General features: G+C 43.1%; 1 protein-coding gene across 6 annotated transcripts in view; it reads left to right on the top strand.

Moving 5' to 3' along the window:
* The window catches only part of trioa (trio Rho guanine nucleotide exchange factor a), a 115561-nt gene extending 91200 nt beyond the window's left edge, over window positions 1-24361 (top strand). For 3 of the 6 annotated variants that reach the window (XM_072676140.1, XM_072676138.1, XM_072676143.1), the window contains 37 exons: window positions 7-122; window positions 522-588; window positions 686-795; window positions 939-1008; window positions 1177-1266; window positions 1360-1452; window positions 1701-1812; window positions 2550-2740; window positions 2886-2987; window positions 5382-5411; window positions 5576-5727; window positions 6226-6325; window positions 6429-6672; window positions 6764-7059; window positions 7531-7701; window positions 12332-12427; window positions 13394-13542; window positions 13663-13729; window positions 13847-13950; window positions 14078-14147; window positions 14240-14329; window positions 15011-15103; window positions 15251-15301; window positions 15416-15493; window positions 15612-15803; window positions 15902-16091; window positions 16216-16485; window positions 16738-17216; window positions 17955-18202; window positions 18303-18441; window positions 18540-18567; window positions 18670-18832; window positions 19777-19898; window positions 20007-20085; window positions 20626-20826; window positions 20976-21114; window positions 21544-24361. In XM_072676140.1, coding sequence (XP_072532241.1) covers window positions 7-122; window positions 522-588; window positions 686-795; window positions 939-1008; window positions 1177-1266; window positions 1360-1452; window positions 1701-1812; window positions 2550-2740; window positions 2886-2987; window positions 5382-5411; window positions 5576-5727; window positions 6226-6325; window positions 6429-6672; window positions 6764-7059; window positions 7531-7701; window positions 12332-12427; window positions 13394-13542; window positions 13663-13729; window positions 13847-13950; window positions 14078-14147; window positions 14240-14329; window positions 15011-15103; window positions 15251-15301; window positions 15416-15493; window positions 15612-15803; window positions 15902-16091; window positions 16216-16485; window positions 16738-17216; window positions 17955-18202; window positions 18303-18441; window positions 18540-18567; window positions 18670-18832; window positions 19777-19898; window positions 20007-20085; window positions 20626-20826; window positions 20976-21114; window positions 21544-22089 — 5538 coding nt within the window. In that variant the 3' untranslated portion in view covers window positions 22090-24361. The remainder of the gene's footprint in view (window positions 1-6; window positions 123-521; window positions 589-685; window positions 796-938; window positions 1009-1176; window positions 1267-1359; window positions 1453-1700; window positions 1813-2549; window positions 2741-2885; window positions 2988-5381; window positions 5412-5575; window positions 5728-6225; window positions 6326-6428; window positions 6673-6763; window positions 7060-7530; window positions 7702-12331; window positions 12428-13393; window positions 13543-13662; window positions 13730-13846; window positions 13951-14077; window positions 14148-14239; window positions 14330-15010; window positions 15104-15250; window positions 15302-15415; window positions 15494-15611; window positions 15804-15901; window positions 16092-16215; window positions 16486-16737; window positions 17217-17954; window positions 18203-18302; window positions 18442-18539; window positions 18568-18669; window positions 18833-19776; window positions 19899-20006; window positions 20086-20625; window positions 20827-20975; window positions 21115-21543) is intronic. The other 3 variants (XM_072676139.1, XM_072676142.1, XM_072676141.1) reach the window with 3 other exon arrangements.
* The last annotated feature ends 1605 nt before the right edge of the window (window positions 24362-25966 follow it).

Genomic DNA, 25966 nt, shown 5'->3' with positions numbered 1-25966 from the left:
CTCCAGAGCAAAGAGCTGCAACTGGACATCATTCCTGCAAGTGCCCCAGGCTCAGAGGTCAAACTAAGGGATGCTGCCCATGAGCTGAACGAGGAAAAGCGCAAATCTGCTCGCAGAAAGGAGTATGTGTCCACAATTCTTTCCTCTACAGCTCTTAGTTTCATTTATTACCATCCCATTGGAAATCTTCATCCATTTTTTATTCTATTAAGCAGGATCATTAAAGTATTAGAGGTTATACATCTTTCTCCCTTAATAAGTTGTTTTTTTCTGCCTCTGCCATCTGTGATGACAGTGGGGCACTTTTATTTATAATGCATGTCTAGACAGCAGGAGGTAGTTAATGAACTGTGCATAAAATCGTCATATAATCTCACAGATGATTTGTAGAGTACAGTCTGTAGGAGACTGTGGTTAATGTATCCATTGCTGGACACATTTGAGTTAGTTGGATACGTTTTCAGACCATGTCTTTTAATTGCTCTTGGGGTGTTTAATCATGTCTTTATTCTTCTTCTAAGCTTCATTATGGCTGAGCTGATTCAGACTGAGAAGGCCTATGTGAGAGACTTGAGAGAATGTATGGATGTAAGTAATGTGTTTCACTCTGTGAGATGGCACTTCTGATTTGTCCAGTGCTGGATGTATTTATTTGTATTTGTATTTACACTGTGTTCCTGTTCAGACATATCTGTGGGAGATGACCAGCGGTGTGGAGGAGATCCCTCCAGGCATTGTCAACAAAGAGCACATAATTTTTGGCAACATGCAGGACCTCTATGAATTCCACCACAAGTAAGTTTGCATTTGCAGCTTTTTGAAGACCTTGGTTTCATCATTACTGTTCATTAAAGGGTGTTCTGGTGAGACTTTTGTGATGAGTGTAACATTGTGCCTAAATGTTTACATTTACAATTCGCTCTCTCTCCTTCCTACAGTATCTTTCTTAAGGAGCTGGAGAAGTACGAGCAACTTCCAGAGGATGTGGGCCATTGTTTTGTTACCTGGGTATGTTTGATAAAGAATGTACAGCCTTGTCAAGATAAGGGACTGTCTTGGGAAGAAGATTTTGGGAAGAAGCTGTTCATCGGTCTAAGAAACAGCTTGTATGTCTGGGCTTGTGTGTATGTGGCTTGTGTTTAAGCAGTCAATAAACTGTTTGATTTGTTTTTGAAGGCTGACAAGTTTCAGATGTATGTCAACTACTGCAAGAACAAGCCAGACTCCACCCAACTCATACTGGAGCATGCTGGATCCTACTTTGATGTGAGACCTAGTTTCAGTGGTAATTTTCCATACTGTTGGAGCTCTGTGATGGATAATTGCCCTGAACATGCTTGTGAACTTGTGACCTTGTAGGAGATCCAGCAGAGGCACCGCTTGGCTAATTCCATCTCTTCCTATCTGATCAAACCAGTGCAGAGAATAACCAAATACCAGCTCCTCCTCAAGGTAGACACATCACTCACTCCACTTTCAGAACACCTCTTGATTTCTTTTCTTTGCATTTAACTCTTTCTCAAGGTGAAGATGGGGGCTGTTTTTGGAATATGACACAATACAACTTTATTGTCCAAACATAAAACTAACTTTACGCACATTATACACACATTACATGAAAACACACTTCATTAATATTTACTTATTAATTGAGAACAGTGAAGAATGGTTGGCTGCAATTTGCTTTTGTGTGTTTGTAGGAACTTCTGACGTGTTGTGAGGAGGGCAAAGGAGAAATCAAAGATGGCTTGGAGGTCATGCTCAGCGTACCCAAAAGGGCCAACGATGCAATGCATCTTAGCATGCTGGAAGGCAAGTGGACACATACTTGAAGCACGTGAAAAGGAGTATTAGAAAGGTTATGAGGATCAAATGACAACTGAGTGAGCAGTATTGTTTTTGTACTATTGTTTTAATTGACAACAAAAACAGTATTACTGCAAAATGTAAACATGGTTAGACTGACTTATTAATGCTCTTTCTTTCCATTAGATCACTACATTTCATTGTTCTTGATGGTCTACATAAAACAGGCTGCCTAATGGGGAGATATCAACATTAGTTAGCTGTGTTTTAGTCGTGTTTCCTAATTCATTTTACAGCTGAGCACAATATGCCCCAGTTTCCTAGACTTGGATAAAGCCTAGCCTTAGACTAAATAACCGTGTAAAGGATGAACTTTCTAGTATAGGTTTAAGCTTAATCTCTGTTAATTGTGCCTTTCTCAAAACCAAGACATCTTACAGTAGCCAAAAAAATGTAGAGTCACTCTGGTGGCAGGCCTAGCCGGTCCTCTTGAGCCCTCTGTCCTGGGGGGAAAAAAAAACCTCTAAGCTACTATGTAGCTTCGCTAAAGTGGCCAGCCCAGCAATCCTCCAAACTGGGACATACAGTTGACCCGGCAATCCACCAAGATGGAATGTGGAAGGTCTAAAAAAGTTTAAGCAGCGTAAAGTCACTCTGGTGGTCTGCATCTAAAGCCTCATGACAGCAATGCAGTCGGAATAAACACATTAATGAGATTGTGACGGATTGTTGTCTCCCCTTAGGGTTCGATGAGAACATTGAGTCTCAGGGAGAGCTGATCCTGCAGGAGTCTTTCCAGGTGTGGGACCCCAAGACTCTGATCAGGAAAGGCAGAGAGCGGCACCTCTTCCTCTTTGAGATGTCGCTCGTCTTCAGCAAGGAAGTCAAAGATTCCAACGGCAGGAGCAAATACATCTACAAGAGCAAGCTGTTTGTATGTGCTCTCTTACTACTGCAAAGACAGCAGCCTCTTACAGCAACTTTACAACCATCTCTTTAACACTGAACACTGAGAATCTTCCTTTAGTCTGAATGGTGAACACCTGCTTACCCTTCCATTTGGGTTTGTGTTTGTGCAGACCTCAGAGTTGGGTGTTACTGAACACGTAGAGGGGGATCCATGTAAATTTGCCCTCTGGGTAGGACGGACCCCGACTTCAGACAACAAGATTGTTCTTAAGGTAATCTATCTCCTCCTCACTCTCACTGGCTCTCACTCTTTCTCTCTTTCTCTCACACTCTCTTTTGCTCTCTCTGTGGTTGTCTCTCGCTCTCGTGTGGTGCTTGATGGCATGGCTCTGCTGTGAAGGTCTAAGTTGGTTGCCTAGCTTTGTGTTAAGGGCCTGCCAGTCTCTTTCTCACCTCTTCAACTCTCTCGCACTTTACATGTGGTGTGTCAGGCAGCTCTCTGGGCTATTTTTAACTCCTCTCTGCAGATGTGCTCTGTGAAGGCTGTTATGTAAACGCTTCTATCTCTGAATATTAACTAATCCTGATGGGATAGCATGCTCACGCCAACTAGTTTGACTTGCCCTTAGATCCGCACCTCCTACAGCATACTGAAAAAGATGAAATCCCACTTCACGCAGTCCAGTCCACAGCGCATTCTCACATAGAGGGATGTTACGAATCGAGCTCTGACACGTTTCTGATTATGTGCTTATCCTCAGTTCCACTTCAATAAGTTCCACTTATTGAAGTTTTTTTCTTTTAAAAGAGAAAACAAAAGCTTACCGTGCGCGCGCGCACACACACACACACACACACACACACACACACACTATTGTTATTTCCACTGTTGGCAAAGCATATTGCTTTACTGCTTACTATTTATAACTTCTTATTATTTTCAAGACAACCATATTCACAATTAGTGTTGGGCACAGATGGAATTTGGCCTCTGCCTTTAATCCATCCGTGCAGTTAACACACACTAGCAATGAGCACACGTGCCATCTTTCTAGGGCTGCAGCGATTAGGTGAGGTCATCGACATAATCTTCGTTATATTACCTTGCATTTAATACACAGCATTCTGTTAATCGACCGTGTTGATGCCTCATTGGCTTTATACCCAAACCCCATATAGGAAAGAAGAGTATGTGATGTTCCGATGATGTTTCCGAAACAGTAGTTTTGTATGAAGGTTAGGGGTGTAGCGGTACATGTGTTTGTATCAGACTGTCACGGTTATGGGTGAAGCTCCCAATGTGCTGGACAAACATTGATAAACGTAATGCGGAAACAAATTTCTCAAGCTTGAGTTCCACCCTGAGGCATTAAGCCATTAGCAAGAACAGTTTAAATTTGCATAGTATTGTGGGAATTGTAGTGGGTTTACGGGTATTGCTATGGTAACAGTTTTGTTGGCTCCTCCACAACCTCCTCCTCTTTCGCTCTCGCTGCTGTGCGTACAGGGAGAGTGGCTCAGATGTGTTCAGTTTCTTTTCCTGCTTTTATTCTTTAATACTCAGTTTGTTTTGCCGTGATATGGCTCAAAATAAACCTCGTATTTCAGAGCTTTTCTGGCCTTTTACTGTTTCAGTCCAGCTCATGAAATCATAATTAATTGAACAGATTAATTGAAGCCATTTTTCTGTCAAAATATTGTGATTAAATATTCTGTATCGTGAAAAATCTCTAAATATTGTAAAATACCATTTTTACCATATTACCCAGCCCTACTGTGTAATGAACACATTACAGGCTGTAGCGACTATACAACGCTAGGTGGAACAAACAGACTCTGTTAAACCCAAATCAGCCTCATGCATTCAGAGTATTGCTTTTATCATTGTACTGAACTCCTACCAAACTGTGAGATCCAAACTGGTGTGAACCAAACTGTGACTTCTGTGTACCGTTACACCCCTATAAAAAATTTTCTTTTTTATAAAAGTTTGCATACTTGTCGTTTTCAGTGGCATGGTGGACTTTTATATGATAATTCTAGAAATAAAATATGACATGTCTAAAATATTTAATTGCATCAATATGTAATTTAATGTAATTGTATCAGACAAACAACATTTGTCGATTACTGAAATAATCGTTTACTGCAGCCCTAGTCTTTTCTCCAGTTGCATTAACTGCATGCTTCTTTTTCACTCAGTCGCTGACTAAAATTCTGCCTTGTGATCTGTTGTTTTATGACAAAACTTGTGGATACAATGTCTTGCATCTTGTCTTTTACGGTCAGTTGGTGTGAGCCACCTCATATTTATTTGTTGGCTTTGAAAGGGAAAGTAGGTTAGAATTTGATCTGGACTGTTCAGATCTGACCACATAAATGGAAATCCTGCGCTGAAGAGGCCTATTCTATTCTTGGCCTGTTCTTCATATGTAATGTTGAGTGACTATCGTCTGCTTTGCTTTTCTTACTCCAGCAAGTTTGAATTGGCTTAAATCCAAAGCGTTTGTCAGGAGTGATTAACGCAGAAACTATTCGTTCTGCACGTCAGAAATTGGCATACGGTTTTGGTGTTGTACGTGTGTCTTTGAAGCCACATTGTCACGTTTGATGTAATGTACGTTTTTTAAAAAGTAGTGAAATTTTCTTCTATATTTCAAATTAAGCTAAGTCAGGGATGCAAACATGGAGCCATGGTGAGTATAGATCAGCACTGACAGCTAAATCTTAGATTACAATAGACACGAAAGTGAGGTAAATGGCAACTTCATAAGCTCGCTCTCTCTCTCTCTCTCTCTCGCTCTCTCTCGCTCTCTTTCTCTCTCTTGCGCTTTCTCAACCCCTACTTGCACACATACAGGCCTCCAGTATTGAGAACAAGCAAGACTGGATCAAACACATTCGTGAGGTGATCCAGGAGCGCACGGTTCACCTGAAGGGGGCACTGAAGGAGCCCATTCACATTCCCAAGCCTTCCACAACCAAACACAAGGGCCGCAGATACAATCCCAGGTCAGTAAAACTTTTCTTTTCTATTGCATGTCTGTTTCTGTGTCTGGCTATTCGTAGTTGCTGTTGTGTTTTGCTTGTCTTATATGACCCTCATTTCCATTCTGTGAAGAACCTTATTTACACATTTTCTCTTTATGCTTAAAATCCATTGTGATTTCATATTAGATATCCACTTGAGCAATTGAGTCTGTTTGAGATAATGCATGAGGAAAGGCAGTATGCACAGTGCTATTTGATTGAGCATTAGTTGTTAACTAGATCCGTTAGCGATACAGTCCTCATAGCTATAAACGCTTCATAGCTGCAAATGAAAAGAAACAAATGTATTATTTATAAATTGTATTGATTCATTTGTTTCTAAATCTTTCAGTTCATTGCCATGTTTGTGCTTTACCTGTTCACCCTTTCACTGCACTGCACCTTGCAGGTGGGCTTTGCTACTGTAAAAGAGGCTGGACTGTAGATTTTCACTTTCTGTCTCTCATTTATTGTATACAGAGATGGAGAAGACCTGGACAGTCAGGGTGACGGCAGCAGTCAGCCAGACACCATCTCCCTGGCCTCCCGCACCTCTCAGAATACCCTTGACAGCGACAAGGTCAGAGAGCCACCTTTTCACTTGCTGCCTCGTCCAGTTTAATATCCTCTCTCCAGGGGAACTGTTAAACCTGATGAGTTTTTCCTCCTCTGTTCTGCCTCAGCTGTCTGGAGGATGCGAGCTGACCGTGGTCATCCATGACTTCTTGGGTGGGAACAGTAATGAGCTGACTGTGCGCAGAGGGCAGACAGTGGAGGTGCTGGAGCGGCTCCACGACAAGCCTGACTGGTGCCTGGTGCGCACCACTGACCGTTCACCTGCTCAGGAAGGCCTGGTGCCCTGTGCCATGCTCTGCATCGCTCATTCTCGCAGCAGCATGGAGATGGAGGGTATCTTCAACCACAAAGGTAGGGAGAGCTCAGAGAGACACAGAGCCATCCTGTAGACTGGACTTTTTACAATATTGTCAATATTTAATATGTCTTTTGTCTCTTTTAGATACTCTGTCAGTGTGCAGCAATGATGCCATCCTCCCTGGCTCATCTGCCACCTTGCAGCCTGGCCATGTGATGGGCTCACAGAGCTCTCCAGGCCCTAAGAGACCAGGTAACACCCTGCGTAAGTGGCTGACCAGCCCAGTGAGGAGGCTCAGTAGTGGCAAAGCGGATGGCCACGTCAAGAAGCTGGCTCACAAACACAAGAAAAGTCGCGACGTTCGCAAGAGTGCAGACGTGGGCTCCCAGAAAGACTCGGATGACAGTGCAGCCACACCGCAGGACGAGACGATAGAAGAGGTCAGCTCAGGCTCTCTCATCCCACTCTCTCTCGTTCTCATTTATTTTCTCTTAAGAATGTCTCACTTAGGGTGTTCATTCACACAGCCAGTAAACAATGTATATAGTGTACAGATGCATCAGGGCATCGTGATTCATCAGTCTGATAGTGACGATACAACTGTGACTATTTTGGAAATGCAGGATTCAGTTCTAATAAGAATCAAATAAATATGCTCTTACATAGGCCAATTTAAAATTCTGTGGTTATTTGGAATGTGAATATTGTCTATATTCATCTTTTATGGAAGTAATTCCTCTAGTTGCGTTTGTTTAAGTGTTTTATTAGTTCAAATATTTTTGAATGATGCCAGTTGTGGTGAAATGTGAGATTTTATAACACATTCAGGCATTTCATGAAGGACTGTAATAGCATGGAATGATTGTGCCGTCAGAGATTAACACCTCTAGTGTGTGATGTTCTGTCCTCAGAGAGTGCGGAACGAGGGTCTGAGCAGTGGAACGCTCTCCAAATCCTCCTCCTCAGGCATGCAGAGCTGTGGAGAGGAAGAGGGTGAGGAGGGGCCCGACTCTGTACCCCTGCCCCCGCCTATGGCCATCCAGCAGCACAGCCTGCTCCAGCCAGACCCCCAGGATGACAAGGTGAGCCTGGTGATCAAGGGGAGGTGGGGGAATTAATTGTACTTTTCCAGCACCACCTGTAGAAACAGATCTTTTGGACTAGGCGTCACACAGACATGCAGAGATTTCCGTCAAGTATTGAAAGTATTTTATATAAAATGCTGACGTGCGCTTACAGCTCTCCGCATGAGCATAGACCAGAGACTGCCTTCACTGGGTAGCATGACAGTGCAGACAGTCGAGGACAAGCAAGTCCTCACAGGGACAGGTTTTTTTCGTTTGTTTGTTTTGTCTCTCCCCCCCCCCCCCCCCCCCCCCCTTTCAGTTTCAGCTGACGCTGAATTTTGTTTACCTACATTCTGTTTGATTTTTAACCCCTATTAATAAAATTCTAAGCTTATCGCAAGCCCTGTATTTTTGTTAAGGCCACTTCACACCAGATGTGGTGAATGTGCTATGTTGTGCCATGAGTGTAGCCTTTCACACCGGCAGTCTAGCGGTTTCTAGGCAGAACAGTACAAAATGCAGTATTTGCAGTATTCCATATGTATATGCAGTATTCTTGTTAAATGTATGATCTTAGGCCAATAAACATCTCATCCAAACTAAGCGTTTATGTATACTGCTTAACAATAGACTATATGCCACCTTATCTTTTAAACCAAACAGCTAGCTAACAAAATCATAACATGTAAGTGGCAATGGGGTCTGGTAACAGCTATTTAAAAAAGCTATGATCTGGCGCATCACACACGCCACATTGCTTCTGGTGTGGAATGGGCTTAAAAATAGCATGTGAGGTTTTTTTTTTTTGTTTGTTTTATTTTTTTATTTTTTTTTATTGTGATTGTTTAAGATACTTGCCCATGGCTGATGAGCCTCTTATCAGCTCTGACTTGTGATCTAGTACCTCCCATATGTAGCCTAGCTCTCAGCGCTTTCTGTTTAGAATTTCAAGCAAGACGTCAGGAGGACTGTTTTAGTCTCTCTTTTCTATCATAAACCAAAGTAACTGAAATGCACCAGGTATACCTGGGGTCAACCCTGCCAAAGAACAGCTCTGTGACACTAATTTGTTTTTCTCTTTTGTTTTGTTCTCGGCTGTATTGTTTGCCATAGCATTACGTTGATTTGTGTCCTGTCTTTGTTTTATCTCAGTTTCCATACCTCTCCATTTGACTCCTTCCCTTTCTGGCCTCCCTCCCCTCATCTCACTTCTCTTTCTGTTCCCATACTCCTCCAGCTTAGTCACAAGGTGTAACAACCCCTTTTTTGACTTTTTAATTTGCGTTTTTATTTTGCTTTTGCCTTGATTGAACAGTAGAGACGTAGACAGAGACACCCCAATCGTAGAAACTATCCTCTGCCTCTGCTATTGAGGCAGGTTCACTTTTTATGGTTTTCTTTTACTGTAATTCATTTCCATCTAGACCTGATCTCCTCTTTTGGTTTAAATCTCATTGATTTAAACTTGAGCTTGCCCAAGTGCAAAATCCTTCCCATCTTTATTTTTTTTTATTCATTTATTTTGAATACCTTAATTATTCGTTTGGTGGTTATTTTTTTCTACTTCTCATTTATTTCCATGTATATATTATTCACTCTTAAGTAAGCATTATCAACCTTGGTTCCTCCATATGTCTTGGAGGTCGTATGATTTTAATTTTGAACTGACTGGGTGCCTCAGAGTGTGTCCTAACGTCTGAATGTAGCTTCAGAGTACTAGAGGGCACATGCGCTGTGAAGCAGAGACGTGTATGTGTGGGTTTGGTTTGTATGGGTCAGAGGTCAGAGGGGGTCATGTGCCTAATGACTCTGAATCTCAGAGAGCATCTCTCGCCCCCCCACCCCAAACCCCTTTAACAATCCTCCCATTCCCCATTTCCCTCCCCTCCCCCCTTCCTCTGTGCTTTACCCCTCATTATCCACTCTGGTGTCTTAATTGGCATGTAAAAGCTAAGCAGACCAGAGGCCACTCCCAGACACAAATTGGAAAGTCTGGAAGGCACAGCAAGGGTGAGACTTTCTGCTAGATTTCACTTTTATGTAATGGCTGGATTGTTGCTGATTGATAAAGGAACATATTACTGGTTTTCAGCATCACATTGAGCGTGTTCAGCTTCATACTGTTGTCTAATCCATGTTTAGGAAAATCAGAAAACCATTTATGTCCGTGCATTTTTTGAGTGTCAAACACAAAATGCAGATAGTAGTCATTTAAAGTAGTAGATCAAATATGAGCTTTATGTGATATGAAAAAAGTTTCCTTCCTTTTTACAGCAAATCTCATGAACCCTGTTTCTCAATACCAGTATTTGTGCTTGTAAGTATATAAGCAACTTACAAGAGAATCTGTTTGTACCAACTGACTGCAGACTGAAAAATACAGTACCAATTGGTCATCTGTGACATTTTAAATGATATATCAAATATTTTAATGTAATATTTACTTGCACATTCCTAGGGAAGAAGAACCCTGGCGGTCATCCACCACTCATATAACCGTAGTTATATATGTACATGCATAGCGTAGCGTTCCCACAGTGTCAAGAGTGCTCAGCTGCAGCCTGTGCCAAGGACAGAATGGCTGGTGCCAGGCCAGTTGATGCAACAAAATGAACATTGTGGCTGGCTGCCTCATAAGCTAGTCAAATCATGTCTACCAGCCTCTGTTTTGAAAGCAGGAAGCCCTGCAGATTGGTCTCCATCACATAACTATTCCACTGGAGACAAAGCAGGCTGACAAAGCGGTTGAAGGTCACAGACACACTTCGCTGTGGATGCAGCAAGCAGAAGCGTTCAAGCTTGTGTTCCTAACTTCTGAAATGCACCAATTCAACTATTCAAAAATGCACCAATTCAAGAGGTCCCAAGGGCCAGAGCCACAACTGGGACATTTATGTCCGCAGGTGTCACACTTTGGGCATGTCCCTTTAACTGGTACAGAAGGGCCTCTGCTGGGGGACTTCCTGCAGAGACTATTAACAGCAAGAACCACATGCTGTTTGGCCACTGCAGAGCCAACATTAGAATGCTGTAGCTTTGTGCTGGGATAAGAGGTAATGGTGGAAAGGCATGAAGCAGTTTGTTCAGCCAGTTGTGAGCCAGAGCATCCAGTGAGCTGTCCTGACCCAATTTCGAGAAACCACAGCAGCAGTGGACTGTTTCTGCCAAAGTCGAACCGACTTTCCAAACATGCCCCATATCATACCGACCACATCTGGGTGAAGCCTCCAGTGGCCAGGATTAAGTGCTAATTGAACTGCTTTCAGTTCAAGCGGGTTGATATGCCTCTGACTCTCAGATGAGACCTGAAAGGGGGCCAGTGAAAGAACCCTAGCATGTACACCTCTGACAACCCACTGGTATGTAGCAAATGCTTCGCCGTTATGCTAGGCGCTGGGTTGACAATCAATCCATCCATCTCTGGCTGAAGCCTGTTAACACCAGGTGTCGCTGACTGAACTACGACAGGTTGAGCACGTTGTTGGGGCACACTGGGAAAGGGTATGTCAGGGTTGTCGAGCTCTTCTGAAAGGCAGCTAAATAGTCATCCGGCAGACTCTGACATAGGGAAAAATTCTGCAGTGGTTGACATTGGACTCACCAAAGTTATTTTCCGTGATTATTAAGGACATATAAAGTGCTCATTAGCCGCAGAGATGCTTACAGCCTGGAAGAAGTTCAACCCCAAACCGAGCATGCTCAGTGGAGGGGAGCAAAGCAGTAACACTCCACGTTAGATCAACCCAGGATAGGTGTAAGTCAGTCTGTAGAGGGCCCCTATGTTGAAGCTCTGACTAAAGGTTTTCAAGCTATGTGATTGGTCTGAGCAAAAAGCTCACATGTGCACAAGTCGCTTTAAATGACAATGTTCTGATTCTAATTCTCAGTCTGTAGTTGGCACAACAGAAGATTATCTGCTTGTGAGAACCATCCAGTGGTCAGGTGTTCCAAACCAATAACCCATATGACCAGCCTCTTGAGTTATGTGGGATAAAGCTGCATCATTTGAATCTACTTCCATTGAGTCATTACTTCAGGGATCATCTTGTTGTTTGACACTGATGTGTTGCTAAGCATAGTGCTAATGCTGGCAAGAACTAGTGGTATGTTCCTTTTAAAGGCATGAGATTGTTCATGAACCGACTGTAATGTGTCTGAACACAGCTGAACCCAGTGTTAAGTGGTATCCTTGCATAGCTATGAAGTACCTCTTCTATTAAATGTTCATTCTCATTGCTAAATAGGTTGAGGCACAGGAGAGTTTGGCTCCGAGAAACAACATGTGTGTGTTCTGCTGCTCCAGAATCGGGGACAGCTTCACAAATGCCATTTGTGCTTTAGTGATTGCGTAATTAGATTTTGCCTAATTGGCCACTTCTAAAGCAGGACTGCTGTAAGAGAGGATTTCTTTCTTAGTCTTTTGCAGATCTTGTTCATAAGCCTCAGTGCTGGTATTGGTAGTTAGTCTGAAACTGAAGATAATGTTAAGAATTGCTTGGTCTGGAAACAGATAGCTTGAAAGCATCAGATGAAAGGGTTGTCACAGCTGACAGATTTGTGTTATTTATTTTTTTCGCTTTGCTGTGATGACGCTTGACCCAGTTTTCTCTTTCTCTCCTGTCCTCCTCGCTTTCACTCTCCTCAGACGTCATCCCGTCTTTCAGTCCGTCCCTCCAGCTCAGAGACACCCAGTGCTGCCGAATTAGTCAGTGCCATCGAAGAGCTGGTCAAAAGCAAGATGGTAAGTCATTTAGAAGCATGCGAGCTAAAGTGTGGGCGTGCATGAGCTTAGAATGGCTTGATTTTTTTTGTTTGTTTGAGCAGTACTGCATCTGTACTCCTGTGTTGTAGGCAAAGGATAATGCTTGATAGCTGTGATCTTGGTTAATGTTAATTAGAGACAAGCCAAGGTTTAATTGTCATGTTCACAACATTGTGCTTGTGGTGAGATTCAGGTTATTCCTCTAGAGCAAGATGGCAATTACAATATACAAAATACACGAAATAGGCAGAACTAAATAAGTAAGTAAAAAAGTGAGTAAATCTACAGAAATAAACTAAATATGCAGAACTAAAGTGAGTAAATCTACAGAAATACACTAAATATGCAGAACTAAAGTGAGTAAATCTACAGAAATACACTAAATATGCAGAACTAAAATGAGTAAATAGATAAAAAAAAAAAAACACTAAATGGAACAGATTACCCGAGAAAAAAAACATACATATACAAAGTGTTTGGACAAAAGGCAGCAGTAGCGTTAATGTAATGAAGTGTAGAGTAAATCCTACTACAACAAAGTTGCAGTAGTGCAGTTACAATGACCGAATACAGGATATGGAATATGGAGGTTCTGTAATGCCATTTGTAAGATATTTTGACTGGCAGATTTATACTGGGTAATGTATCTGTGCAGTTTCCCTAATTCACTTTATATAGTTGAATTACATTCTATTATCATAGTCAGGGTTTACACAGCCGTGCTACATGATGTGTGTGACATTTAATTTGTTATTGGTTTGGAGTCAAATTGACCAGAGCTGCTATCCCTCAGGGGACATCTACAGAAGGTCATTCACTCTGCAGTTATTTCTAGTCAGAGCTGTAATTATTTGAAATATAGCACCATGCCATGTACATCTTATTCATCTCCACTAAGACTTGTCTAGTGTTTAGTTAGTATGTAACTGTGCCTTCTCTGGTCAGGCTCTGGAGGACAGGCCCAGCTCTCTATCTGTGGAGCAAGGGGACAGCAGCAGTCCTTCCTTCAACCCCTCAGACAACTCCCTCCTCTCCTCCTCCTCCCCTGTTGATGAAATGGAGGAGCGCAAGACTGGTTTCCTCAAGAGACGCCAGTATGCCTCTGCTTTTAAAATATTTATATATATATATATATATATATATATATACACACACACACACACACACACACACACTACTGATTCTCAACACTAATCCTGTTTGTTTGACCATAGCTATATACTGCTGGAGCTGGTTGAGACCGAGAGGGACTATGTGAGAGATCTAGGTTTGGTTGTAGAGGTGAGGGACATTGGCTATTCTATGGCCTTTTAAAAATGTTGGCTCTTGCTATTAATTATACTTCTTAAACACATGCCACTTTTATAATGTCTCTATAATCTCTATCATGGTTGCCAGGGCTATATGACAAGAATGAAGGAGGATGGGGTTCCTGATGACATGAAAGGAAAAGACAAGATTGTGTTTGGCAACATCCACCAAATCTACGACTGGCACAGAGAGTATGTAATCCTGCCCGTATCACAAACCATCAGTCATATAGAAACAGCTAGTTCTGCTGAGAGTCTCTCTGGTTAGACACCATATAATGGCTAGCATTCTGATGAGCCTGTAATCCCTGTGTTTCAGTTTCTTTCTGGGAGAGTTGGAGAAGTGCCTTGAGGACCCTGATCGTCTGGGCCCTCTATTTGTGAAACATGTGAGTTACATAACCTCTTACAGTAGATACACAAGCTGTCCTTTACACATTCTTTTAAAGGCCTCATGTTAATGTTTTTCTTCTCGCTGCAGGAGCGGAGGTTGCACATGTACATTGTTTACTGCCAAAACAAACCCAAATCTGAACACATCGTCTCAGAGTACATCGACACCTACTTTGAGGTACGTGGTTACAAAACAAATCATTGTGGCAATTTTTATAAAGTAGAACTTTTATTCAGGCTTACTGTAAATGCCAGAGTTGCTGGAGGATCGGTCTCTTATATACACGATATTTACAGAAGTATAGTAAGTAAGTAAGTAGGGCCACCTCATTTATTGCATCTTCCACAATCAAGGGTATAAAGAAAGTGTTGATCCTGCTTTTGCTGGAGTAACTGTTTCTACTGCCCAGGAAAGGTTTTCTATTAGATTTTAGAGCATTGCTGTAAGGATTTGATTGATCAAAATGTTAGAGGTCAGGATGTTGGACGATCACCACCACAACTCCCTAAAAGTACTGCATCATTGTTCTAGACAACACTGTTCCACTGCTCCACAGCCCATATGTGGGGTGGCTTTATACCCCTCTGGCCCACACCTGCCATTAGACATGGTGCCAATAGCTCCAGAGAGTCCTATTCTTTTGGCAGTACTTCTCTACAGGACAAGCTGCTAGACAAGCTGTGTGTATGTATTTGCACATGTGTCAGCAGTGGGTGCAGCCTAAACACAGGCTTGACACCCCTTTTGGTGAATGCATTCAGCTACTTTATCTTCTTTTAGCTGTTCTGTTAAACTGTAGGCTGGAATCTTACTTTATCAGATTTATGTCTGACCTTTTGTACTTTCTCTCATCAATAGGACCTAAAGCAGCGCTTGGGTCACAGGCTGCAGATCACTGACCTGCTCATCAAACCAGTGCAGAGAATAATGAAGTACCAGCTTTTGCTCAAGGTCTGTTGATCCTTCCTCACAGCTCCCACTGTACTGTCTGTCAATCTGTGCCTCAGCAGTCTGAACTACAGAGCTTTGTGAGCGTTGTTTACGGAGCTGTCTAGTCCGCCTGACCTGTTCAAATATATTTTTTCCTGTTTTTTGTAGGATTTCTTAAAGTTCTCCAAAAAAGCTGTACTGGACTCACAGGAATTGGAGGTGGGCTCATGGGCTTGACCTTATTAGAATTGATTAAATCTGCCATATTCAGGCCTTCTTTAGTCTTGGGTTCTCTTTGGATTGCTCAGTGCAGTTGATGCTCTTCTGTTTCAGAAAGCGGTGGAGGTCATGTGCATTGTACCAAAGCGATGCAACGACATGATGAATGTCGGCCGACTGCAGGGATTTGACGTAAGGACAGCGAGTCATTGGTCATAATGGAAATAGGGCAGTGTGGACAAATTGTACCTTTCCCTGTCTATCAAAGGGTGAATTCAAGTTGGTCTCTCTCTCTCTATCTCTCTCTCAGGGAAAGATAGTGGCTCAGGGTCGTCTTCTCTTGCAAGACACCTTCTTGGTGTCAGACTCTGACGGAGGCCTGCTGGGCAGGATGAAGGAGAGAAGAGTCTTCCTCTTTGAGCAGATCGTTATTTTCAGTGAACCTCTGGATAAGAAGAGAGGTTTTTCAATGCCTGGCTTCCTTTATAAGAACAGCATCAAGGTGCCTTCTCCTGTCCAAGTCCCCTCATTTATTTCTCAGTCCTTATGGTATTCATTCCAAAAGTACTGATGATTTGTTTGCAATGTTTGCCTGTGCAGGTGAGCTGTCTGGGGCTGGAGGACAGTGCAGACGGTGACCCGTGTAAATTTACCCTGACCTCCAGAATGTCCAGTGGCAGCAATGAGGCCTTCATTCTGCACTCCTCCCACCCTGGAGTTCGACAGGTTTGGACCTTGCAGATCAGCCAGATCCTGGAGAGCCAGCGCAACTTCCTCAACGGTACAAAGGGTGCATGTCTAGATTTCTTTGAATTCCTTAGTCCAGAAAGGCTTTCGTCAAATATGTGCCACAAATATTTTAAAAGAAACTGAGAAAATCACCTAACCTAGTACTTAATTATCCTTATGTGCAGCACTGACGTCTCCCATTGAGTACCAGAGGAACCATGTTGGGGGTAGTACAAGTGCTCCATGCGGGCCTGCTATCGGGGTCCAGACTGGGAACAGTGGAGGGCAGGGTCCAGCACCGGGAGGAGGTGGAGGAATAGCCCCAGCCGGGTCGAGCTCACGCTCACGGCCTTCTCGCATTCCCCAACCCTCCCGTCTGCCCCAACCTCTCCGCCACCACTCTCCCGCCCTGGGCCCCGGAGCTGGCGACCCTGACGGGCCCGACAAAATATCAGGTACGCCCCACAATTAATTCAGGCTGTTGAACTGAAATGAAGCATAATGTTGTATGTGTTAATGGAATCCAGTATGAAGTGGTAAATGCTGACGATCATTGGTGGGAGACTGGCTATAAGAAACCTGACAAATTTAAACCATGTGATCTGAAGTATTTGAGAAGTTAAATCTGAACCTGGCCAAACAGCGATATGAATGCTCGACTCCCATTAGGTTTGGACAGATATTTCAAGCTCTGTCTTGCACTACAGATCCCGACACGGGCCGAGAAACAGCCAAGGCGAGGGTATCAGACAGCCCTCGCTCTAAACGGGGCGAGCCTGTGGAGAATTCTTCCAAAGAGAGCAGAGGTGGCCCAGTTCCCTTAGAAATCCCTCGAGCAGCAGTGCCTCCGCTGGCATTGGTAAAACCTAGACCAAGCGCCATCTCCCCAATGGCCACACCGTTGGCCACACCAGCCTTTAAAGACTGCCTCCCACCCTGCAGCCCAGGCCCAAAGAGCGGGGGCTGTTCTACACCTTCCTCTTCTGCTTCCTTTTGGAGCTCCATGCCTGGTTCCCCGGCCAGCCGGCCAGGCTCCTTCACCTTCCCTGGCGACGCATGTGACACGCTGGGTCGTCAGAATCAGAACCAAAGCCACCGGCACTCCACTCATAGTAAAGACGCTGACCGCATGAGTACCTGCTCCTCCGCCAGTGAGCAGTCAGTCCAGTCTACTCAGAGTAATGGGGTAAGAGCCCTCCTGCATCCACAGGCTTCAGCGCATCCTGCAACTCAGCCCAAGCTCTACTACAGCTACTTCTTCTACAAGATCCTGCTGCTTTTTTGTCCTTCTCCTGTCCACTTAAGTACTTACCTACTTACTAACCCCACTTGGAATCTGTCTGCTTTCTGCCTCCGATGATTGGGATTTCCAACCGCTGCATTCCTGAACTGTAACATGTATTTCTGCATCTACTCAGTTGACTAACTTCTGATGCTCTGTGTGTGGCATTCTGGAGAGAGAGAGAGAGAGAGAGAGTGGTCTTTCTTCTTCTCATTTCGAACTGTCCCATTGCCTCTTCTCCTTCTCAAATTGGCTTTGGAAGACAGTAGGATAGTTCTAACAACTGTTCTGCTTTTCTCCAAGCAGTTAGATAGCTCTGTGGATTGTCTGATTTTAAGTGAGACATGAATTATTTTTAAATAATGAAGGTACTGATGGATTCTGGTCCATCTTTCCTCTTCTTTTCTTCTTCTCTTTCGGGGCCTGGTTCAATGTGCATGTGTTCTCGGCTTTGCACAGTTAGCTAGATAAATGCTGTGAACAAAGGTCTGGCTGAGACTGCCTAGATAGACTATTAACCATGTCTGTGCATGAGTGTGAAAATACTTTTACATGCTGTAGTGCATCTACAGTCACTGACTGTAAAGACAGCTGACCTGCTTGTGATCACTGGCTGACTGAGTGTATGCTGACCCCCTACAGAGTGAAAGCAGCAGCAGCAGTAGTATTTCCACCATGCTCGTGACGCAGGACTACGTGGCACTAAAAGAGGATGAGATTAATGTGTGTCAGGGTGAGGTGGTTCAGATCCTGGCCTCCAACCAGCAGAATATGTTCCTAGTGTTTCGCGCCGCCACGGACCAGAGCCCCGCCGCTGAGGGCTGGATCCCCGGCTATGTGCTGGGCCACACCTCTGCCACAATTCCCGACACCGCAGAGGGAACCATCAAGTAAGTGAGAGACGCACTGAGGTTTAAGATGGTTTGACATTTTCCCTTTGGCTTTTTTGCAGCACTAAAAAAGAGCTGTTTTATTGGATGTTGTCACCAGGAAATCGTCTTCGTGGCACACATCCCTTCGCATTCGGAAGAAGTCTGAGAAGAGGGAGAAGGAGGGAAAGAAGGAAGGCAAGCTGGAAAACGGATACAGGAAATCCAGAGATGGTTTGGCCAATAAGGTTTCTGTAAAGGTAGGATGTCTGCTGGAATGCTAGCTGCTGTTTCTCATGTGTCTGCTCTTGTCTCTGAAGCTTGACTGATTTATTAATTTTTCCCCTCTACTTTGCAGCTTCTAAATCCCAATTACATCTATGATGGTATGTTTGTTTATTTTCGGTTGTTCTTCTACATCATAAAAATAAATGTTCATTTGAAAGTGTAAAATTGATTGTGTCTGGTATGGTGTGATGTTTCTCCAGTTCCCCCAGAGATGCTTGTTCCACTGAGCGACGTGACCTGTGATAAGGGCGAGTGCGTCACACTCAGATGTAAGGTGTGTGGACGCCCTAAAGCCACCATCACCTGGAAGGGACCCTACGAAAACACACTCACCAACAATGGTCACTTCAGCATAGCCTATAGGTATGTCCTAGTAGCGTCATGTTTTTTAGGCCATTGGATGCTGTATGGTATGTGTATTTGTCCCTAAACTTACACGGTATGGACGTTGGTGGTTGGTGTGGCGCAACAGATAACACCACTACCCGCCACTGAGCTACCACACCATGTGGGAGACTGGGGTTTGATTCCCGGGCTGGGTGGCTGGGTGACTGTGCTGCGCTACACCAATAAGAGTCCTTGGGCAAGACTCCTAACACCACACTGACCCACCTCTGTAATACGAGTAACCTTGTAAGTCGCTCTGGATAAGAGCGTCTACTAAATGCTGTAAATGTAAATGTCACGGTTCGCTGCACACAGTCGTGCAGAGTATATGTGGTGCGGTCTATTAGAGGTATATTGATGACACCTTGAGTTATTGAACTGTGGGTCACAGCTTGGGGTCTCTGCACTTAAAAAATAAAGGCGCTTCACATCAGCGGCCAGAGTCTGAGAGCACGATTGGCTGTGCTCTCTGGGTAGGTAGATGATGCTCACTCCCCTGATCACTCCTAAGTGATAGCTGGCACAGGGGTCTGTTGGCTGGTGTGGTGGAGCTAGGGACCCGGCACTTTTACTCAGAGCGTTGTGGTTGCCTGGCTAAGCTGCATTGGCGGCAGTTTGAAAAGAGGCAGTGGCTGGCTTCACATGTATCTAAGGAGACGTGTTCTATCCTCACCCTCCTAGTGGTGGGAGCATTACTAGTGCTGAGGGGAGTTACAGATAGGTAGGTTGATTGGCATTTAAAAAAAAAAAAAAAAAAAGCCTAGTCTTATGATATATTTTATTTTTGTCGTTGTTTAGAACTTGTGCGGAACAGTTATGTCCAAACCGAGATTTAAACCGAGCCATGACTTGTATCGTTACACACCTACTCTTGAGTATATACTGCATTGTAAGATTAAGCAATTATTTCCACCCTGCAGTGAGACTGGAGAAGCCACACTTCGCATTGTGGGCGTGGCCTCAGAGGATGATGGCGTCTACACCTGTATCGCCACCAATGAAATAGGGAGTGTGACAACATCAGCCAGTCTCAGAGTGCTAAGTAAGTGCCCTGCACCCCTCACACATTTGGATGTAAATGTAAGTTAATACAGATATATTAAAAAAGGGTGAGTAAATATATTCACACATCTCTTCTTTTCTTTTCTAGGTCCCTCCAGTGATGGAATTCGGGTCATGTGGAAAGACAACTTTGAGTCTTTCTACACTGAGGTGGCAGAATTGGGCAGGTGTGGTGATAATCAATTATCAATCAGTCATTTTAATTTAGATAATGAGACAAACTCCAGAGACAGATATCAAGCATGTGGTGCTTTACAGTCATGGGCAAAAATATTAGAACCTCTCTGCTTTCAGAAAATGCACCACTTTTCCCTAAAATTGTTGCAGTTACAATATCTCTGGTATTTACATGTTTGTTTCTTTTTTTGCATTGAAACAACACAATGCAAGGGGTCAGATCTGATATTATTCCATACGCAACTCTTTACATTTACGGCATTTACATTGACATGCTCAATTTAATATTTGATCGCACACTTTTAGGAAACTGAAATCTGAAGCAGTAACTGAAATCTGTGCCCTGCTTTTTCTGCACCCCTCTACTGGAAATTGTGCCCTACTGCTGTTTTGAGATCTTTCCACTGACAGGATTGTAGGATTTAGATCTGTGTTGACAGAAGTGGTGCAGGGGTTCCAATACTTTTCACCATGACTGTATATAACCATCATAAATCCATATGAACACACAATCTTTTTTGTTTTGTCAGGGGGCGGTTTGCTGTAGTTAAGCGGTGTGACCAGAAGGGATCTAAACGCACTGCCGCCGTCAAGCTGGTCAATAAGAAACTAATGAAACGCGATCAGGTCACACAGGAACTCAGCATCTTAAAGAGACTGCAGCATCCGCATGTAGTCTGCCTACAGGACACCTTCGAGACCCCTGGTAGTTATGCACTGGTCCTGGAGATGTGAGTACATGCATTCACACACGTTTTTCTGCCTATAAACATGATCACGTGATGTATACATAAAAGCCAGAGCTGCAGAAACAATGAATAGGTACAGATTTATGTATCTGTGTGTGTGTCTTTGTGTGTCTGTGTTTGTATGGGGACAGGGCTGATCAGGGACGTCTGCTGGACTACATCGTCAGCTGGGGGAACCTCACTGAGGAGAAGGTGGCCTTTTATCTGCGGGACATTTTAGAAGCTTTGCACTACCTACATAACTGCAGAATAGCCCATCTGGATGTAAAGGTCTGTTTATCTTATAGGCACATGTTATTCTTGGTTGTTGCTATGACGATACCAAAGACGGTGGTTTGTTGAGAGAGCCCATATTGTCTCAATATTCAAGACACAATTACTAATAATTACTTATCGCAGCCTTAGCCTACATATCTAGGTAACATCTATACCAGTGGTTCCAAAAACCTGGTCCTGGAGTTCCCCCTGCCCTGCACATATATTGTGTACATGACCCTAGCAAGTACTCTAGCAAGTCCTTCCAGAGCTGTGACCACTAAAATATGCAGGGCAGGAGGTTCTCCAGGACCAGAGTTGGAAACCACTGACCTATACAACTGCTACATCCATAATGGTTCACAGAAAATATAGGAGACATTGTGGTTTATATTTTTGAGCATCACGCTAAACCTTGTTCCTCATGTCTTCATGCTCTTTCAGCCTGAAAATCTGTTGGTGGATCAGAGCTCCTCCCAGCCCATGGTGAAGCTAACAGACTTTGGAGATGCCGTTCAGCTGAACTCCGCCCACTACGTTCATCCTCTCCTGGGTAGCCCGGAATTTGCCGCCCCTGAGCTGGTCCTAGGGGACCCCGTCTCTCTGACGTCTGATCTTTGGAGCCTCGGGGTGGTCACCTACGTGATCCTGAGCGGAGCATCGCCATTCTTGGACGAGAGCGTGGAGGAGACGTGTCTCAACATCTGCCGGCTGGACTTCAGCTTCCCAGAGGATTACTTCCAGGGCGTGAGTCAGGCGGCTCGGGACTTTGTGTGCCTGCTGCTGAGGGTGGAGCCTTCCAAGCGGCCCGCGGCAGCCACCTGCCTTCAGGAGCCATGGCTGAGGCCGGGGGGCGGCCGCCGCTCAGCTGAATGCATCGACACTTCCAGACTCATCTCCTTCATAGACCGGCGCAAACACCAGAACGACCTGCGGCCCCTAGGAGGCATCAGGCCCTTCCTGCACAGCAGGCTACAGCCTAGGATCTGAGCACACATATGAGAAAACTGCACAGAAAAAAAATGTTGATAATCTCGTCCTCTTTCAGTCTCCAGGTGCAATTCAGAGGAAACTTTCAGTCCTCAGCCAATCGAAGCATGTGGAAACCTATCACCTTAGCCAATCAGAGCCGTGTAGAACACAGTTCAGGAAAGAAAAAAGAAAAAAGCGACATGTGTGGATTACTTGTCTTTTCCCAGTCTAATGCTGCTGGCTGGTTTCAAATGTAATGAAGCTTTCTTAGAGATTTAATCATTGGAGAACCTATGAACAGTTTCACTGATTCAGAGATCAGTGAACCCTTAATAGACTGATTTGTGTGGGGAAACAAATGTGTACCTGCACAACCGTGGCAGAGCTTTTCTATGAAGAAAGTGATGCAAGTGAGTCTAGAACCCCCCCCCCTTATTTTGCCTGAGCCAGAGGGAGCTAGCAGTTCTTTTACGCTTTTACAGTATTCAATTCAAAATGTTTGAGGCAAAAGCAAACTTCCTGTTGTGAGTGACTTTAAAGAAAGAATCAGATCAAATGAAGATAATTGTATCCACAGGTTTTCAGGTACGTATCTGAGTGAACACTAAAAATAACGGAGCGGAAGAAAAGAAATGCAAAGAAATAAGCAAATACAAGAATCCACAAAACTAAGTTTGGGTTCAGCTCGAGTTGCCAAGCCTGTTTCTTTGGAATTATTTTAACTGAAATCAAAGCTTGTTTGGTCGCCTAGCTTAATAAGTTGCTTAGTCAAATAATGATGGTCATGCGACATCTAGCTATAACGAATGATTTTAAAGTGCTGCAAGTGAAACCTCTTAAACCGTTAATTTTTCCTTTATTTGCTTTAAACAGAACAAATTGTGTTGTGCAATTTAAAGATGTATAAGCCTTACTTTGTACATAGTCTGTGTCTGCAGTCTTTTTTTTTTTTCCCTTTTTTTTTTTTTCCCTTTTTTTTTACGGTATCTGTTCACATAGAGCATCCCGGGATGGGAGAGAGAGACGAACCCCAAGGGAACGATAGCCATAGGGCAGCCAAACGTCTGAGTGGCAGTGGACACCAGAGCTGAAAGGAAGACTGAATACTGTAAATGCACTCACATTGTATGTTATGTTTCGGATTCTTTACCATGTGCAATGTTGCAGCTTAAACAGTTTATGCAACTATTTATGAAGACATCTGTTGTACCTGTAATAAATATTTAGACAAGCATGTACCTGGTACTGCAAGTTCTGCTGTTAACTGCGTTTATTTAACTTGGACCTTTATCCTTAGTTGAGTATTATTTCCCCTGTCCTACGGCAGGGTCATCGTCTACATGGCACTTATACGTTCGTGTCACTTTTTGTTTTTTGTTGATGTCGTTGTTGGTATACCAAAGCTCTCCAAGCTTTATGAGACTTTTTTTTTTTTTTCCTCCATATTTCAAGATTTTAAATTATGCGTTTTAAAGCCGTGACAGATTGTTTACATGTTTACCATAGCTTTATTTTTGTTTCATTTGAAGCTTCCTTTTTTCTGCACATTATTTGGTTGCTTCCACGACCTTTCTCCCATCGCAAAGTCCAAACTTTATCGGTCAATCTTGGTCAGTTGACACATTTTCTTGCAATGACTACAAAGATTTCCTTGACATAAATGTGAAGCCTTTAAATTATGATATTTATAGAAGATTTCACCATATAGATAGTTTTTATACAGATGTTGATCATGAGTCATTGGTCCTTGGACGGTTTTTGGTGACACATTGGCTAGACGAATTTCCAGACAATTTGACAAAGTAAACAATTCGCACTGAAGAGAGTTTTTTCTTTTGCAGCTGTCCGTCGGTCCGTAGCCTACAGTTACCCTCCACTCGTACGCTTAGAAAGCATCACCTTATTCGACTCTAGCGTTCAGATTGTGAAACTCAGTAGAATGTGTGAGTGGTGGACGGAGCATCTTTCCGGTAGGAAGGAACATGGTGGATTCATCTGTATAGTCACATATCATGTCTTCTAATTTATTTGCGTTGTAAAGTTGTACAGATGCCGTTGAGTCATGAAAGTCGGACTGGATGCGTTTAAATGTTTTATTAAATTGATCTTTTAGTTCCGATTCCATTGTATTTTAATGTATGTACGATCATTTTAAACTTTGATTTCAGTTATTTTATACTTTTGCATGTATATTTCTTTGTACAGAGACCATAAGTGTTTACGCAATATGTGCTGTAAATATTTTCAGTTTTGCCATCAGTTCTTTTGAAATTAAACATACAGAACGTTCCGTAGACTACTGTGCTCATTCTGCACTTCAGTAATGATAATGTTGACTGTAGACGGGTTTCAAAATCCATAATGGCTGCAGTTCTAGTTCACAGGTGGTGATCATAAACTAATAAACAACCATAAGCTCTCCAGTTTTTCAGACTTAAGCTGTGGCTCTTTATTACTGATGCTGTGGCTCTTAATGTGGAAAGTTATTAAACTAATGCATGATCTAATATTTGTAGTAACTGTAATAGAAGATGTGTATGCAATAGGCATCTTTAATATGAGCCTCCACCCTGATCCTCAAGCCCCCGTTATCTTGCTTTTGTCAACAGTTCACTGCAGTCTGTAACTCAATGGATTGAGTGTCTCTCTAATCTTCATTTTCAAGTTTGTTCGACTTAATCAGCTTAACTAACCTCAAAGTTACACCGCTAATATTTCATTAGGAAGTGCAGTTAGATTTTACAGCCAGGGCATGTAAAAGAAGCATGTCAGATTACAGGATTCAGGTGGCCAATCAGAGGGCAGGAATCACCTAATCTACCTCAGTATTCAAACGTTTTGAACCCTGTGATGATTATTTTTTATGTCCCCCAACGCTGTTAAGTTGGACAGGTCCTTGCCTGTGTATTATTTATTGCGTCTCATTCAGTGAATGCTTACCACTTTCAGTTCATCGGAGTAAAACAGCGCCACTACGTCTGAGCCTGCTACGACAACAAGCCCTTTGGAAAGTGTTCTTAGACACCCACATACTTTTCCATAGCACCCTTGGATCACCTTCAGCTTGCATTCAGCACCAGTGTAGCATCAAACCCACTGTTTTAGCCCTTACTGCTGTAATTAAGCAGGTCTATAGCAATAATGCTATGTATTAATGGTGAGTGACTAAGCAGTTACAGAAATGGGTTCTGTATGGTCATGTATAGCATAAAGAGTTTGGCTTAGACAAAATAATTAGTTGCCTTGCAAACCAGATGTGAATGATTGGTGAAAAGGAGTTATTGCATTTATGCATTCCAAAGGCCACCTTCGAGTGGGCAACATCTGTGCGGGTAAATGTTCTGCAGGATGCCAGACAGAACCTGTATGACTGCATGCCCATGTCATATATTCTCATTATATTCTCACACACAGTTTGTCAATTTTAACAATTCCTTCATACACACACACACACACACACACATAGTACATGTATGTAATGCAATATGTATGATATATAACCCTTTTCCTATGACATATTGTTCAATATACTGTATGTTATGTTTGTATATATTGATCTATAACTAAAATATGTGCCATATTTGAAAATTGCTTATTTCAAATAATTTGGCATATATATGCCTATACTAAATGTATGCTGGATGTAAGTGAATTCCATCAGATGTGTATGGGAGGTGTGAACCCTCAGTGCTCAGAACAGTAGAATACTGTTAACAGTCTGTATGAGGACCAGAGCAAAACTCTGGGGTTGGTAACTTTTCCCCACTGGTCTGAAAAAACTTTTCACAATGCAGAGATCTGCTCGAACCTTTATGTCTATAATATTTTTTATTTCTGATGCAATAATCTTTGTGTTCCCTTTGGTGTTTTTATATACAAGATTTAGTCAAACAAA

This window comes from Salminus brasiliensis, chromosome 3 (assembly GCF_030463535.1).
Source record: "Salminus brasiliensis chromosome 3, fSalBra1.hap2, whole genome shotgun sequence".
NCBI lineage: Eukaryota > Metazoa > Chordata > Actinopteri > Characiformes > Bryconidae > Salminus > Salminus brasiliensis.
This window is presented reverse-complemented; position numbering and strand designations above follow the sequence as displayed.